The 16,933-nt window shown below is 40.2% G+C and overlaps 1 protein-coding gene across 2 annotated transcripts in view; it reads right to left on the minus strand.

Annotated features, from left to right (window-relative positions):
- Positions 1-16,933, minus strand: part of LOC131420033 (histone-arginine methyltransferase CARM1-like) — a 253,398-nt gene that overhangs the window by 96,967 nt on the left and 139,498 nt on the right. For both annotated transcript variants that reach the window (XM_058565735.1, XM_058565736.1), the window contains exons 3-4: positions 10,380-10,486; positions 9,406-9,510 (exon numbers count right to left, since the gene is read on the minus strand). In XM_058565735.1, the coding sequence (XP_058421718.1) occupies positions 9,406-9,510; positions 10,380-10,486 (212 nt within the window). The remainder of the gene's footprint in view (positions 1-9,405; positions 9,511-10,379; positions 10,487-16,933) is intronic.

A 16,933-nucleotide genomic window follows, 5' to 3' on the forward strand; every position in this document is an offset into this window, starting at 1 on the left:
GCCGATGATTTCTGATTCCCATTCCCCAGTTACGTCCGTAGGCTTCAGATGCTGTGCTGAGACTGCATACAGCAGCTCACTAAATTCTTACAGCCACCATGTGGTTAAGTGTTCTTATCCCAATTTAAAATTAACCTCCAAAAGATGAAGGTCACATGTCACCATCTTGAAAGGTACAGAAATGGGCTTTGAGCACAGATATCTTGACTAGAAATCCATCTAGTGCATTAAAGCCTCCAGCTCCCTCTTTCCCAAATGCCCTAAAAAACAGTCTGTGACCATTGTGTATTCAGTCTTCTTGGCTCTTCTTGAAAGCTGCACTTTGCTTTCATACCAAATGAAAGCATTTTCCTCTGCTGACTCTGGCATCTTTCTCTAGTAGCCTTTTAAGAGCAGATTCTATTCAAGCTCAGGAGAATCCTGGCACAGACATGCCATCTGCTTCATACTCACAATCAAGAAATCCATGCAGAAACCCACTTAGTGCTTAAGGGGCCAAAGAGATGAGTTAAGACCAAGGCCCATTTTCTACCTCTTTCTCTCCACCTGTATCACAGAGAGTTAATCCCAGGGATGAATTCTTATGATGTATGACCTAACATGAACCTTGTCCTCTGTACTGGGTTGAAGAGTGTCCCTCAAAATTCATGTCTACTCAGAACCTGTGAATGTAACCTTATTTGGAAATAGGGTTTTTTACAGATATATCAAGTTAAGGTAACTGTCATACTGCATTAGGGGGGCCCCTAAGTCCAATATGACTGTGTCATTAAAAGAAGAGAACAAAATTTACACACAGAGACACAGACACTCGGGCAGAACGCATGTGACAACAGAGGCAGAGACTAGAGTGATGACCTACAAGTCAAGGAACACCAAGGACTGCCAGCAACCAAAGAAGCTGGAAGAGGCAAGGAAGGATCCCTACCCCCTGCCCCTGGAGCCTCTAGAGCCTCCAGAGGAAGCATGGCCCTCCTGACACCTGGATTTCAGACTTCTGGCCTTCAGAACTGTGAGACAATAAATTTCTGTTGTTCTGAGCTACGTTGTTTGTGGTAATTTGTTACAGCAGCCCTAGGAAACTAAAACAGCCTCCAAAGCTAAGTGATAGGAAAAATAAAACCATAGGAAAAAACCCCCAAATATATATATATATATATATTTATAGCAGAGACTGTCACTATCACATCCTACCCCCATACACATTCCCAAATTCCATAGATAAATAAAACATCAGTTTGATTATCAACCTAGAACATATAAAGAATGGCTTTCTGTTGCTCCCAAATCTTCCTGCAGTACGGGCTTGGATACAGACAGACCTGAGTTTTATACGGTTCTACTACTTAGTAGCTGTGTACCCTAAAGCAAGTTAGTTAAATTTATGTAGCTTTGGTCCCTTTATCTATACTACAAGATTAACAATATATGTTGTATTCGTTTGTTGTATGGCGTACTGGGCATCTGCCATTCTTTTGTGCCTCTCAGCACCTGAGCCCCTTCCTATGTTTGGGGAATGTCCCACTGGTGAGGTAGCACCAGGCTCCTACTAGAGAAGCTGAAGGCATCTGGTGCTGTTTTCCGGCACCTCTGCAGCTAAAGCACGGGCACGACGGACTGAGGCTCTGCCTTACACGTGAAGCTCAGGGTGTGAAGGTGCAGGGAGGGTGCAGAATCCACTCGGGTGAGGTCACAGCTACCTCCAGATTCCAGTGCATCCAACTCCAGTGCGTCAGAGGGAGGTTCTAAGGACAATACTCAGGGTAGCACTAGGTGAAGGCTGTGCATGGCTGCAGTGTCCACGTCTGGCTGCATTGCTGTCTTCCTGAGATCAAATCTGCAGCATGGTTTTGGAAACTATTTCTGGTTATGGAGCCTCTAGGCCTAGTTCTCCAATGTCCCTTCATCCTTTTAGGAAATACTTTTCCCTTTTTTTTTTCCTTCTTTTATTAAATTAGCAGAGTTGGTTTCTGATGCTGGCAGCTAAGAACCCTGACTAACATACAAGAATTAAATGAGACAGGATATACAAGGCCCCTTGCAGGAATCATGAGTCCTTCCTTTCTCTTCCTGCTTCCCTACACAGCTCTGAACGAGGACTCTGTCACCAGGTTAAGGACGATGCTTAGAGAAAGAAGTGGAGGATTTGAAGAATAAATACAGAAAATGTGATATACACATACAATAGAATATTATTCTGCCTTCACAAAGGAGCTCCTGCCATATGGGACAACATATACGAACCTGGAAGACATTATGCTAAGTTTAATAATCCAATCATAGCAGGAAAAATACTGCATGATTTCACTTACATGAAGTACCTAAAATAGTCAAAGTCACAGAAGCAGAGAATAAAATGGTGGTTGCCAGGGGCCGGGAAGAGGGGAAAACAGGAAAGTATTAGTCAAAGGGTATGAAGTTTCAGTTATGCAAGATGAATAATTCAGTTCCTAACTCCTAGAGATCTACTGCACAGTATAGTGCTGATTGTTAACAATACTGTATTGCATACTTAAAAATTGGCTAAGAGGGTAGATCTTACGTTGTGTTCTGATCACAAAACAATAATAATAATAATAATAATAAATAAAGAGGGCAGGAAAAAACTTTTGGAAGTGATGGATATATTTATTGGCATAGCTTGTGGTGATGGTTTCACAAATGTATACTTATCTCCGAATTCATCAAGTTGTATACATTAAATATGTACAGCTTTTTGTATGTGATTCATACCTCATTAAAGAGGTTTAAAAAAAATGTAAGGAAGCAAGAGCTGTTTCATTGTGTGCAGACAGGACTATTCAGCAGGCCTGTGCTGTAGCCTTTATTTCCAAGAATGATTAAGTTCAGGCCCCATTACTGTGTCAGGTTAACCAAGGGTGTGCAGTCTTTTAAGTGGGAGGAGAATTTACGACCTAGATTAGAGACGGACTCAAGGACTTTTGACCAAACTGATGATAAGCCCAAACCAAAGAAAACTCACATCAGAAGAGCCTGAAGTTCAGGCTCTGTGAATCTGAAGACCAGTTGACAATCTGAACAGGTTGTTCTGCATATTTGTTGTTGTTATTTAGGTTTTCTCTTAAGCCTCCAAATCCCCAAATCCCTTCTGCCTAGCCAACCTCATATTTGGATGCACTAGGCAGCTGTTGCAACTGGGGATTCTCTCCTCTGTGAAAATGCTGGTTTAAAAAAAATAATAAGCTCTCAGCTCCTGCTTACTCTCACAAGTTTCCAGCAACTGATGCCCTGACAAATGAAGTGTCAAAACATTTCCAAATTAAAACCCTACGGCTCATACAACCCCACACCCTCAGCAGGATGGACTTTCCCTGCCTGTACCCAACCCACACTTGAAGAAACTAAAAATAGCCAGATGGCAATTACCAGAATCTCTGAGGAGGGGAATGGAGTGGGTTCCAGCAGGGTCAGTTTCCTGGATGGATTCCAAATGTAGTTCTCAGCCAGCAGTGCTCTGGCCAAGAAAGGATTTTCATTAAAACTGCATGGAGGAGGCAGAATAAAAAATCAAGATTGGAAAGATTTAAAATTACAGCAGAGGTAGAAACTACAGCACCATCCCCAAGACCACCAATAATAATAATATTTGCTACTACGTCCTGAGTTCATATTACGGGCCATGTCCTGAGCACTTCATAAGCATTGTACCATCCTGACTGTGCAAGGATTCTAAAAAAGTAGTTACTACTCCTATAGATAAGGACATTGCAACCCAGACGGGAGATAATCTGCCCAAGATCTCAAGTTTAAACAGGATAATGGTCTATGCCAGGTGCATGGTAAGGTCTACAGCAGGCTACAGAGGACTTTGAACTCAGCTCTCTGGCTCTAGAATTCATGGCCATAACCACTGTGCAATGCTGCCTCATACATGCATGGGGATATTTACATAACCAAAGTGTTTTCACGCCACCTTTAGGCCAAAAGAAACAAAAGTCTCCCCTGGCAGTTGCAGCCAAACATCCCATGGTAACCTTTCAGGGGTTACATGTGTAGGCTCTAAAGTAAGACTAAGTGGGTTCAAATCCTGGCCTTTTCATTATCAAATCAGGTAAATCATCAACATCCCCAGGCCTCTGTTCTCTCATCTCTAAAATGGCAATACTATTAGTATTTATCTCATAAAGTTGTAATGAAGATCAAAGGAAATTGCTATAGACTGAATGTTTGTATCCCCCCTAACTCTTATGTTGAAATCCTAACCCCCAGTGTGATGGTATTTGAAGATGGGGCCTTTGGGAGGTAAATAAGTCACAGGGGTGGAGCCCTCATGATGGGATTAGTGACCTTATAAGAAGAGATAGGAGAGAGCTTGCTTCCTGTCCCTCTCGGCCATGTGAGGATACAGCAAGAAGGCTGCTGTCTACAAGCCAGGAAATGGGCCCTCACCAGACACCTGCTCTACCAGCACATTGATCTTGGACTTCCAGCCTTCAGAACCATGAGAAATAAATGTTTGTTGTTTAAGCCATCCAGTCTATGGTATTTTCGTTACAGCAGCATGAACTGCCTAAGACAGAAACAACATATGGAAAGTTCTCAGCATGGTGCCTGCATATACTAAGTACTTCAACGAGTAATAGCCATTGGTACTGATCATTCTAAACCCATGCCCTTTTAGGTAATCAGTTTCAATGAGAAAGACTATAAGGGTTTAGTGAAAAGGTAGCATCCTCCACAGACTCACAGGGGTTATTCTAGAACGGTCTTCAGTATGATGACGCAAACAAAAAAGAATTTAAAAGGATTTTGGATTTGTAGTGGATTTGGTAGACTTGGTGTTAAGGTGACCAACCATCCTAGTTTGTCTGGGACTGAGGGGATTCCTGGGACACTAAAACTGGGACAATTTGCTCTTTCAGTTTTCAGAGGGGAGAGGATATTTATTCATAGGAAAGGGCAGTAGTGGAAGTTAGAGTAGTCATCTCCCTTTCCTCTTTTTTCTTCACAATATGAGTGACCCATCTGACTGGTGACACTGGGAAATAGGACTGAGCATGCAGAGCCCAGGTGCTTGGAAGGGGCCAGGCTGCCCACCCCCTCTCAAGCATGCGCTCTTGAGTCCCTCATGTGGAATCTTAATGGGCAGGCTCTGGATTTGCCTGCGGAGACCAGTTGTTCAACATACAAAAGGGTGGAAAAGTTCAGTTTAGGGGAAAACAGAGTAGTAAGACTTATTTGGCTACAGATTCAAGCCCTGTTCTCCAAACAGCATTACCAACAATAAAGCTGGTATTGTGATTTCTACCTGACCTCTGTGTCTATTTCTAAATTGGTCCAGAACTCAGAGGGGGAAAGGGATATACAGTCATGCCATTGCTTAACAACGTGGATACATTCTGAGAAATGCATTGTTAGGCAATTTCATCATTGTGAGAACATTGTAGAGTATACTTACACAAACCTAGATGGTCTAGCCTACTACACACCTAGGCTACATGCTACTCATCTTATGGGAGCACCATCGTAAATGCGGTCCATTGTTGACCAAAAGGTCATTATGTGGTGCAGGACTGTAATTAATTATCAACCATGTGATTAATTATCACCTTCACAAACCCCAACAGATGGATGCCTATGTTACTTCAATGGCAGATAAACCCGTTTCAGGCTGGCTGGAAAAGGGTATTTTGTAAAATCAAATGAGGTTAGAGCTACAAGTGACCTTAAAGATGATCCAGTCCAATACCTTCATTTTTATACATGAAAAGATACACAAATGAAATGGTCAAGTAACATGATCCATGTGAAATTCTGTGAAAGAGTCATATAATGCAAATTATTAGTATAATTAGTAGTTTGGGGAGTGGTCTTTGGAAGAAGTAACCAGAATTAAAAATAGATTATAGATAGTATAGAAAATAGGTTATGGATAATAGAAAATAGATTAAAACTAAGCAACTTCAGAGGGAGAGAAATTTCTCTAAATAAAAGTATTACCTCCAGGAAACATCTTCAAACCACAAAGAAGCAATCAATAGTTCACAGATGACATTTTTTTTAACCGGCAAGAAACCTATCTTAGGCCAATAAGACTGCTTACCTACAATCTTGAATACCAGATAAGGTGTCAAAAGAAAGAAGCTTTTCCCCTCTCTCCTCATCCTGCCCACCTACCATAATCAAGTCCTCTGCATTAGCAATGCTTACTTCATAATTGTTAACCAGCATGTCCTACTGGCAAAGCAAGAGCCCTGAGCATCTCAAGCCATATGACAAGGCATATGAGACCCTTTGGCCCAACACGGCCATTTCTGGTCCTATCTTTGTCTTTTAGCATCACCCTCACCCACCAGAGTACCTAGACCTGGCTTTTAGAAAGTGTCCAGTCTTGGGTAAGTCAGAGAAAGCCAACTTCACTCTGTCTCTCCCACTGAATATAGCTGTGAAATCTGGACAGAATGCACGGGGCAGCTACTTATAGACACTGAAAAGTATATAGTAGCAGGTAGATTGAGGAAGAAGATCAGAATTCAAAATATCCCCCACCCATGGCCTGAACTCAACACACCAGAAGTAGGTGCCAGCGTACAGACAAGAAAACTCTTGGAGACACACTCTAGTTTTGGCTCCAGCAGCAGGAGAGGAAACTTCTAATGCTCAGAGAGAGTGTGGAAATGCTCTGTTTTCCTTTCCTCTTCTTTTTTTCTTTTCCTCTCCCCTCCTCTCTCTCCCCCTTCCTCCTCCTCCCTTCTCCCCTCCTTTCTTTTCCTTTCCTTTCCTCCTTTCTTCTATGCTCCAGCCCCCGGCAATCTTGTGGTAGTGACAGCATCAGCCTACAGGAGCCAAAACTATGAGGGAGGGGAACCTACCTCTGCATTCAATGGTGCCGTCATTCCCAAAGTCTAGGGCCAACTCCCGTTGCCTGTTTTCTCTCCTTGTCCTCTCTCAGCTTGGCCAATACATAGGCAAAGTCATGGAAGTGCACAGTGGAGTGAGCTTTTTGGCCAGAGACTGAAAAGCAGTCCCAGGGAACCAGAAAGTACCAGGAATATCACGGAGAGGGAAGAGCTTGGCACAGCAACCCCCCAAAATTTATTTTTTTAATAAATTCCTAGGCTCACCCTCAATCTGTCCATGCACGGATCTGATGTTTAGCATACCCAAACTTTGAGAAGTCCACCCCTAGGTGCCAGACTGATCACTGGGTGACACATACATGAGACAGATCCAAATAGCACTGCCAAGGCTTTGAAAACTGAACTGACATAGGAACTAAAACCCTCAGAAGACCAACTAGTGGCATAGAACTCATAGCCTGAACCTACCCAGGTTCAATGAATACTAAAATAAAAATATCAACACTCTCCACAGGCTTTAAACAAGACCTAGAGTCTCATAACATGATAACCAAAATGTATGGAATATAATCGAAAATTGCTTGGCATACAAAGAATCAGGAAAATCTCAATTCCCTGGGAAAAGATAACCAACTGAAGCTAACACAGCAACGACGTAGATGTTAGAATTATCTGACAAAAACTTTAAAGCAGCTATTATAAAGAAGCTCCAACCAGCAATCATGAACACTGCTGAAACATGGAGTCTCAGTCAATAAACAGATGAGATAAAGAAGAGCCACACAGAAATTTTGGAATTGAAAAATACCATAACCAAAATAAAAAATTCTCTGATGGGCTCAATAGCAGAACAGAGATGACAGAGGAAAGAAAGCCAGGGGCAAATTAACTTCTAGCTGGATGCACACTTATCACTATTTTTTTATGCATTTTCTCTGTGTTTTAATTAACTACTGCTGCATAACAAACACATCAAAATTTAGTGGCCTAAACTGGAAACAATTTATTATTTCTCCCAATTCTGTGGGAGGGCTGGGCAGTTTGCTGGTCTTGCCTGGACTTATTCCTGTTTCTGCATTCAGCAGGCTGGGCGGTTGGACTAGAAGGTCCAGACGGCCTCACTCACAGGTCTGGCAGCTGGTGCTGGCTGCTGACTGGAGTGCCTCGGTTCTCCTCCAGGCGACCTCTCAACCTCCAGTAGGCTAGACGGGGCTTCTTCACGGTATGGTGATCACAGGGTTCCAAGAGGGTGAGACCAGAAGCTACAAGGCCCATTAAGGCCTAGGCTCTGAAACTTACACAATGTCACCTCTGTCATATTGTATTGGTCAAGGCATATCACAAGAACAGCACAGAAATAAGGGGTAAAAAAAACAGACTATCTCTTGATGAAAGGAGCAGCTACACGACTTTGCAAATGGGCGTGGACGTGGGGAAGCATGAATCATTAGAATCATTATTTCAAAGTTCTACCACATCCTTCCTGGAATTACTGCTGCAAATCTCAAAGGCGATGGATCTACAATTCCTGAGGCAGGAGAACAGATTGTGAGGCTCACAGAAATTGAGTGTTTTGCCTAAGATCACACAGCTAGTTAAGGTGGAAAATATGAAACTAGATCCCATGACTTCTGATTCCACTGACCAGTGCTCTTGTCTCTGAGATAAGCTATCTAGTATTTTGAGCACTTTGGCTGTTTAATAGGTAGGAGAACAATGGATAGCACTTGTATAATGTGTTAGCAATCATTCACCATTCAGATCCATTTTGCGAAGGAAATAAATGCAGGCACTTGTGGAGTCTAGGAGAAAAAATTGAAGTGAAGTGACTCAATAAGAGCTATTCATTATATAGCAATAAAGCTCCTAACCTGTTCTACGCACCAAAACACAGTGCATTCAGTCTCTTGAGTTCCTAGCACTCAAAGCTTAATTTCTTCATTGAGGTAAAATTCACATAATGTAAAATCAACCATTAACCGTTTTAAAGTGTACAATTCAGTGCCATTTGGTACATTCACTTTATTGTGCAACCATTACTTCTATCAAGTTCCAAGACATTTGCATCACCCCAAAAGGCAACCTGTACCCATTAAGCAGCCACTCTCCATTTCCCCCTGCCCCAGCCCCCAGCAATCACTAGTCTGCTTTCTCTATGGATTTGCCTATTCTGGATGTTTCATATAAATGGAATCATACGACCTTTTGTAACTGGCTTCATTCACTTAGCATGTTTTTGCGGTTCATCCATGTTGAAGTATGTATCAGCATTTCATTCCTTTTTATGGAAAATATAAATAATATTCATAACATTCCATTGTAGGAATATACCACATTTTGTTTATCTTTTATCAGTGGATGGGCATTTGAATTGTTTCCACTTTTTGGCTATTGTAAATAGTGCTGTTATGAACATTCAGGTACAAATAGTTGTTTAAATACTTGCTTTCAATTCTTTTGGGTATATAGTTAGGAATGGAATTGCTGGGCCATATGGTAATTCTATCAAAGCTTAATTTTTATTCTAGTTTTTGACAAGGTTTCTTAAAATGGTTTGAGATTAATAACCCGCTGCCAGCATTACCTTGTCTCTAAAGTCAATGTGGTTCTGGAGGATGGCTCTGTGGTAAGTAGCTGTCCTCACAAAATCTTGCATCATGTTCTGCTGCTGGGAAATGCAGCCATAAAACTGTAGGGGAAAGAGAAGGAGACAGACGGTAAACAACCATGGGGCAGCACCTTCCTGAGTATCCGGTTCTCACAGACACCTTGGTCAAGGTAGGCTTGGCCTAACACACAGGGAGGCTGAGGCTCTGAGAGACGCAGTGACTTGTTCACATTGGCCCTATGTGTAAGGCCAGAGTTGTAAGCTAACCCCAGACTTCCAACTGTTGTTCCATACAATAGATTCAGGCCTAGATCTTGACTGGATAGGTGCCCAGGGGCCCTTCCCAAAGCAGAGGATATGAGAGAACACAGATCAAGAATAAGAGAGAGAAAGGGGCCAGGGCCAAAAGGGATGGCCCTGATGAGTCTCATCAGCCCAGAGAGAAAAACAGGTCTTGGATAGAAATCCTGGGTGAGGGTCGGGGTGGGGCAGAAGGTAGTGATGGTGGTTATCCTGATGAGGTAAGCCAGTGGGGTGATGTGGTGCATATAAATCCATGAGCATTGACAGTCAGTAATAAATATCATCATTGTAACTGCCACCATTTGAGTTTTCTGTGTGCCAGGCACCATGCTAAGTGCTTCACATACATCGTCTAATCAAATTAAATCATCACAACAATCAGATGAATTATGTTCCTCAGCTGAGGAAACTGAGGCTCAGAAAGATACAGCAACTTGCCCAAGTCCTGACAACCTGACAACTTGCTAAGTGACAGTGAGGATTCCAATTCAGGTGATGCTGCTGCTGCTGGTCTGAGGACCACCCTTTGAGAACCACTGCAGTATAACATCAATTGTCTCCTCTCTGCCCACCACCCTGCACAGGTGTATTCACAGGTGTGTGTCATCTTGAAACAACTCAATTCTACCGGGGGCAATTTCCCTGACCTGGAAATATTGTGTGGCAGACGCCTCTTCTGTCCGCTGGCTGAACACCGAGCACTCCTTTTTCTCATTCTGGCACCTTTTCAAGGTATTTGAAAATGCGCTGAATTCTACAAGGAGGAAAAAGCAGATCTGTTTCTATACCTTGGAAACAAGAGAACTCACCATTGCACTCTATAAAGTTCCACTGAGAAAATATGAGAAGATTAAAATGGCACGTTCATCCCCACACACGCATGATAAGGAAGGGCAAGGTGGAAGTGGGTACTACTCTGAGTTGTGACACCCTTATTTACACTTGTCAGACATATTTGCATTCACAAATGTCAAGTGAGAGAGCATAATGGAACACAGAGATTAGCTCATCGAATTCTCCTGGTACTGTGCTTGCAAAGCTTACAGGCTTATTCTCAGTTGTGCTCCGGGGAAGGTGATTGTTGATGCTAAGAAAAAAAATATATATGTGATTACAAAATATATATGTATATAAATGAATATATATATAAAGTCACATTCTATTATCATGGAGACAAGGGTATTTTTTCACATTTAGTATTCTCTAGGTCTACAGAGAAAAGGTAAAATAACTGGGGATATGTGAATTCAAGGGAGTGCTTTTCTATTATTTGAGGGAAAAAATACAGAAGCGAAGGCTCAAAAAAAAAATTCCAGAAGAGATATTACTAATAGATAACACAGCAGGCACAACTGTCAAATTCTCTGACTTCTGTCTTAGAAATGTCTCTCAAATCCTGCCCAGTGATCCTGTGACCTCTTCCCTCTCCAGCACTGGCACTGTGACCAGGCCTCTCCCTTGCAGCCCACACACCCTCAGGTCATCATGAGCTCCAACTCCTCACGTTTCGTCTGCCCCTGCACATGTACCCTCCACGTCCTCTCTTCCTGGACACACACAACATGCACTCTGCCCTCTATGCTCTCACCATGTTGAAGCACTTACCAATTCCCAGGTCAACCTGGCCCTGGCCTGGGTTCTGGACTCTGAACCCCTATCTCTTCTGTTTAGATTACCTTTTGACATCAAATTCATATTCATCCTCCAAGATTCAGCTCAACTGGCATTTCCTCATTGCTGAGTTCTGGAACACCCACAGGCAGAATTAGTTGCTATAATACAGTAGGCCTCAACACTCGGCAATAGATCAGAAGCACCTGAGAAGACTTTATTAAATGTGGATGCTGTACCCTCATCCTGAACCTGGTAATTCAATGTTCTGCTGGTGGGGACGAGACATCTCTATTTTTTCAAAAGCCTCCAGAGTTACTTTTCATGGGCAGCCAGGAATGAGAACCTTTGCTCTAATCTCATGCTCTCAGTTTACCATCGTTATTTTACATTTTACTGAATTTAACAATTTTTTTAAATGTCCATCTCTCTATCTATATTGAACTCTTATAAGGCACAGTTTAGGAGTTCAAGCTTTATTTATCTCTAGTCTCCAGAACACAGTGTTACCATAGCAGCCACCTGATAAATAGGTCTGAAACATAAATTTAATAAATTTGGAGAAATGACTAATGAACTTGGTGAAATTGTTTTTAATTGGTGAGGCAGCCCTGTGAAGCCCTTGGGCTATCCCATGTGGGACAGATAGGTTACAAAAACGTCTCGTTGGAGAATAAACATGTAAACATACCTAACCTCTGCCCCTCCGGCTCAAGGGAATGCCAACTACTTCACAGAAACTCAGAGATGCATAAAGGGAGGAATTCTTGGTGGAAATATAAATCAAAATTAGATTTACAGTGTATCCTAAACAATCCATGTTTCACCAGCTTATAAATGCTCATTATGATTTATAAACCCTCACCTAGGTAGTGTTCCCATGTGGACCTCTCTTTTATGAAAACAGAATGGCTCTTTGGTTAAAAATTTATCTCTATTATGAAATGTTCTGTTAATTCTCTATCTTTTGCAATTACACCCTTATAAAGAAAAGGATGCAAACAATGATTTTAAAATAACTATAAAACCAACATATGAAAAGTATAAAAAATTTACAAAATACAAATCAAAAAGAAAAAAATAAAAATAATAATCCCATTATACAAGCTATTAATTATTGTTAACATTTTGGTGTACGTTCTTTTGTGGTGTGTGTGTGTGTGTGTATGTGTAAAAATTCTTCTTTACAAAATTGCATCATATTATTTTGTAAGCATCTCCTTTCATTTAAGATACTATGAATAACTTCCCAAGTCATTAAGTAGTCTCCTTTACCTCATTATTAATGGGTATATGTTTTTGACTTTTATGGATAAGCCATAATTTCACCAATTCCCTGTCATTGGATTCCCAAGCCCCAACCCAGGCCTACTCTATCAGAAGGATAGAGCCCAACATCTGTATTTTTAACGATGTCTCTGGTGATTCTGATGACAAGACATTTTTGAGAACTCCAGTTAATAGAATATGGCAATATTCACACAATGAGAATTCCACATAACAGTTAAAGAGACACCATTCCTTCACAACATTCTCCCATGCATGAAATCAACAGATGAATCAACATTTCTGTTCTCTCATGACTTTTTTCTTTTGACTGTTTTCTTTTGCAATTTAAAAAAAAAATTGTATATAACTTAATGATATGAAATTTAGAAATGCAGAAAAAAAGCTAAGAAGGAAAAATAATTCCCGGATATAACCACTAATAATATTTTAGGATAGAATCTCCCAGTAATTTTTCTTTATATATTTATAGCTACCTCTATATTATTTACAATAATAGTATGTGCTCTACTGTTTTACAACCTGCTTTTTCACTGAACAATATATTGTTAGCTTTTTCTGTGTCAATACTTTTCACATAGAATTGCTCATCTACACATAAAGCCACAAAGCCCCTAAACCGTAGCGTCATTTTCCTCCTGTTTCTCCAATTTGTTCTCAGAGGCAACATCAGAGACTTAGTAGATCTTAATTTCAACAAGGTTTTGGACTATGTTCCTTCAAATTCTGAACCTAATTATTTGCTTATCAAATTCTACTGGAGATCAAAAATACCAAGCTTGTTAAACTACAATTTCCTCTATTTGCATTTTTCTCCCTTGAAAAGGTAGTGGATAACATTTTAAAACTGTGTTGGATAAAAACTCTCAACAACTGGGCATAGAGGGAATGCACCTTAACATAATAAAGGTCATGTGTGACAAGTCCACAGCGAACATCATACTCAATGGTAAAAAGCTGAAAGCTTTTCCTCCAAGATGAAGAAGAAGACAAGGAGGCTGACCCTTGCCGCTTTCATTCAACATAGTATGTGAAGTCCTAGCCAGAGCAATTAGGCAAAAAATAAAAAGAAATAAAAGGTATCCAAATTGCAAAGGAAGAAGTAAAACTGTCTCTATTTGCAGACAATATGATATTATCTGTACAAAACCCTAAAGACTCCACCAAAAAACTGTTTGAACTAATAAACAAATTCAGTAAAGTTGCAGGATACAAAATCAATATAAAAAAAATCAGTTGTGTTGTCGTATAGTAACAATGAATTAACAGAAACAGAAATAAAGAAAACAACCTTATGCATAATAGCATCAAAAAAATAAAATACTTAGGAATAAATTTAACCAAGGAGGTGAAAAATCTATACACTGAAAACTATGAGATTTTGATGCAAGAAATGGAAGAGGACACAAATAAATGGAAAGATATTCTGAGCTCATAGATTGGAAGAATTAATATTGTTAAAATGTGCATACTATCCAAAGCAATTTACAGATTCATTGCAATCCCTATCAAAATTCCAATGCCATTTTTCTCCGAAATAGAAAAAAAAAAATCCTAAAATCTGTATGGAACTACAAAAGACCCCAAATAGCCAAAGTGATCTTCAGAAAGAACAACAAAGCTGGAGGCATCACATATCCTGATTTCAAACAATATTACACAAATATAGTAATCAAAACAGCATAATACTGGCATAAAAACAGACACACAGATCAACGGAACAGAAAAGAAAGCCCAGAAATAAATCCATGCATATATGGTCAATTAATTCATGACAAAGGAGCCAAGAATATACAATGGGGAAAGGATAGTCTCTTCAATAAATAGCATTGGGAAAACTGGACAGCCACGTGCAAAAGAATGCAACTGGATTCCTATCTTACAGCATACACAAAAATCAATTCAAAATGGATTAAAGACTTAAATTTAAGGATCTGAAACTATAAACCTCTAGAAGAAAACATAGGGGGTAAGTCCTTGACATCAGTTTTGGTGATGATTTTTTAGATTTGACACCAAAAACAAAGGAAAGGCAACAAAAGTAAAAATAAACACGTAGGACTACATCAAACTAAAAAAGCTTCTGCATAGCAAAGAAAACCATCAACAAAATAAAAGGCAACCTACCAAATGGGAGAAAATATTTGCAAATCATATAGCTGATAAGTGGTTAATATCCAAAACATATGAAGAATTCACACAACTCAATAGCAAAAAAACAAGCAATCTGATGGAAAAATGGGCAGAGGAATGGCATATATATTTCTCCAAAGAAGAGATACAAATGGTACATGAAAAGATCTTCAACATCACTAATCATAGGGGAAATGCAAACTAAACCACAATGAGATATCACCTCACACCTGTGAGAATGGCTAAAGACAGATAAATTCTGGTGAGGATGGGGAAAAGGGAGCCCTTGTGCACTGTTAGTGGGAATGTAAACTGGTACAGCCACTACGGAAAAAGTACGGAGGTTCTTCAAAAAATTAAAAATAGAACTACCATATGATCCAGTAATCCCACTTCTGGGTATATACATATATATCTAAAGGAAAAATAGGATATCAAAGACATATCTGCACTCTTGTGTTCACTGCAGCATTAGCACAATAGCCAACATATAGAATCAGCCTAAGCGTCCATCAACAGATGAATGGATAAAGAAGATGTGGTACACGTGGTCAATGGAATATTACTCAGCCATGAGAAAGGAATCCTTCCTTTCATGACAACATGGATGGATCTTGAGGACATTATGCTAAGTGAAATAAGTCAGACAGAGAAAGAGAAATACTGTACGATCTCACTTATATGTGGAATCTTACCAAAAAAAAAGTCAAACTCATAAAAACAGAGAATAGAAAAGTGGCTGTCTGGGGCTAGGAGGGGGCGTGAGGAAAATAGGGAGAGGTTGGTAAAAGGGTACAAACTTTCAGCTATAAGATGAATAAGGTCTGAGGATCTAATGTATAACATGGTAACTATAGTTGATAACACTGTATTGTATAATTGAAATTTGCTGAGAGAGTAGAACTTAAATGTTCTCACCAAAAAATAAAGTAATAAAATAAAATTCTCAGACATAATAAAAAAAAGATATTGGATAATATTTCCCCAGCTCTAGCCTCCTGGCACCTCTCCAATTCCCTCTGAGTTTTCAGAGGTTTCCAGCAGTGGTTTGTGTCACCCATCTGTGAATTCTTTGAGTCCTGGGCATCTCACTTGTTTTGGCTTTCAAAGCCTATGGTAAATCCATTTGTTCAACAAATAGTCTTTTGAATATTCTCTACTGTTGCAAGTCTTCATCCTTTAAGGGAAATCTGAGCTTTTAATACAGCCAAAAATAATGGCTCCCTAATTTAGTGAATAGGATGTGTGGCAAGCTGAAAAATATCATTTTTGTTAAAAAACAAAATTTTGACTATAAAATAACACAGCTAGTCTTCTTACGTGGCTCACTAATTGTCTACAAAGGAAAATGTAAAAGAGAAGCACCAACCATGTTTTGTGTTACACCAGCACCCACGCAACACATAAATAGCCTTCCAAATAAATACTAATTTGGATGTGTTAGCTCTACTGTGTTTGCTATTAAAAAAAAAACAAAAAACTTTATTACATCACAGACACTACGAACACAACTCTATAATCCTGGCACAGGGATCATATTTGACAAACTGAAAATCAGGGCCTCGTGTTTGACAAGTTTGAGACGTATTTATGGGATTTAGGAAATCGGGAGCATCCTGATCCAGGACTCAGCGTCAATTAACTCCTGCCTCTCCTGGATTCTGTCACAATGGCTCCCAGGAGAAGGTTTTCTTTACAAGTTACCCTTACTTTTACTTTAACGGTTAAATAAATGTGTGTACATAAAGGAAATGTCTGTGTTTCCACATGATGTATAAAGATACAAAAAACCCCATACTTCAAAAGGAAAAGAAATTTAATTGTTGATTTCTCCCCTCCCCTCAGCCTCCAGAAGAAAGGACTCTGATGGCCACTAATGACACCTGTCACCTGTCTGTTCAGGCTACTATAACCAAATACCACAGACTGGGTGGCTCATGAACAATGGAAATTTATTTCTCACAGTTCTGGAGACTGGTAGTCTGAGATCAGCCAGCAGTGTCAGGTTCTGGTGAGGGCTCTCTTCTGAGTTGCAGGCAGCCGTCTTCCCATTGTATCCTCAGATGGCGGAAGGGACGAGGGAACTTTCTGGGGCCTCTTTTATAAGGTCACTAATCTCATTCATGAGGGCTCTACCCTCATGACCTAATCACTTCCCAAAGACCCACCT

Source organism: Diceros bicornis, chromosome 22 (genome assembly GCF_020826845.1).
Source record: "Diceros bicornis minor isolate mBicDic1 chromosome 22, mDicBic1.mat.cur, whole genome shotgun sequence".
In the NCBI taxonomy this organism is placed as follows: domain Eukaryota; kingdom Metazoa; phylum Chordata; class Mammalia; order Perissodactyla; family Rhinocerotidae; genus Diceros; species Diceros bicornis.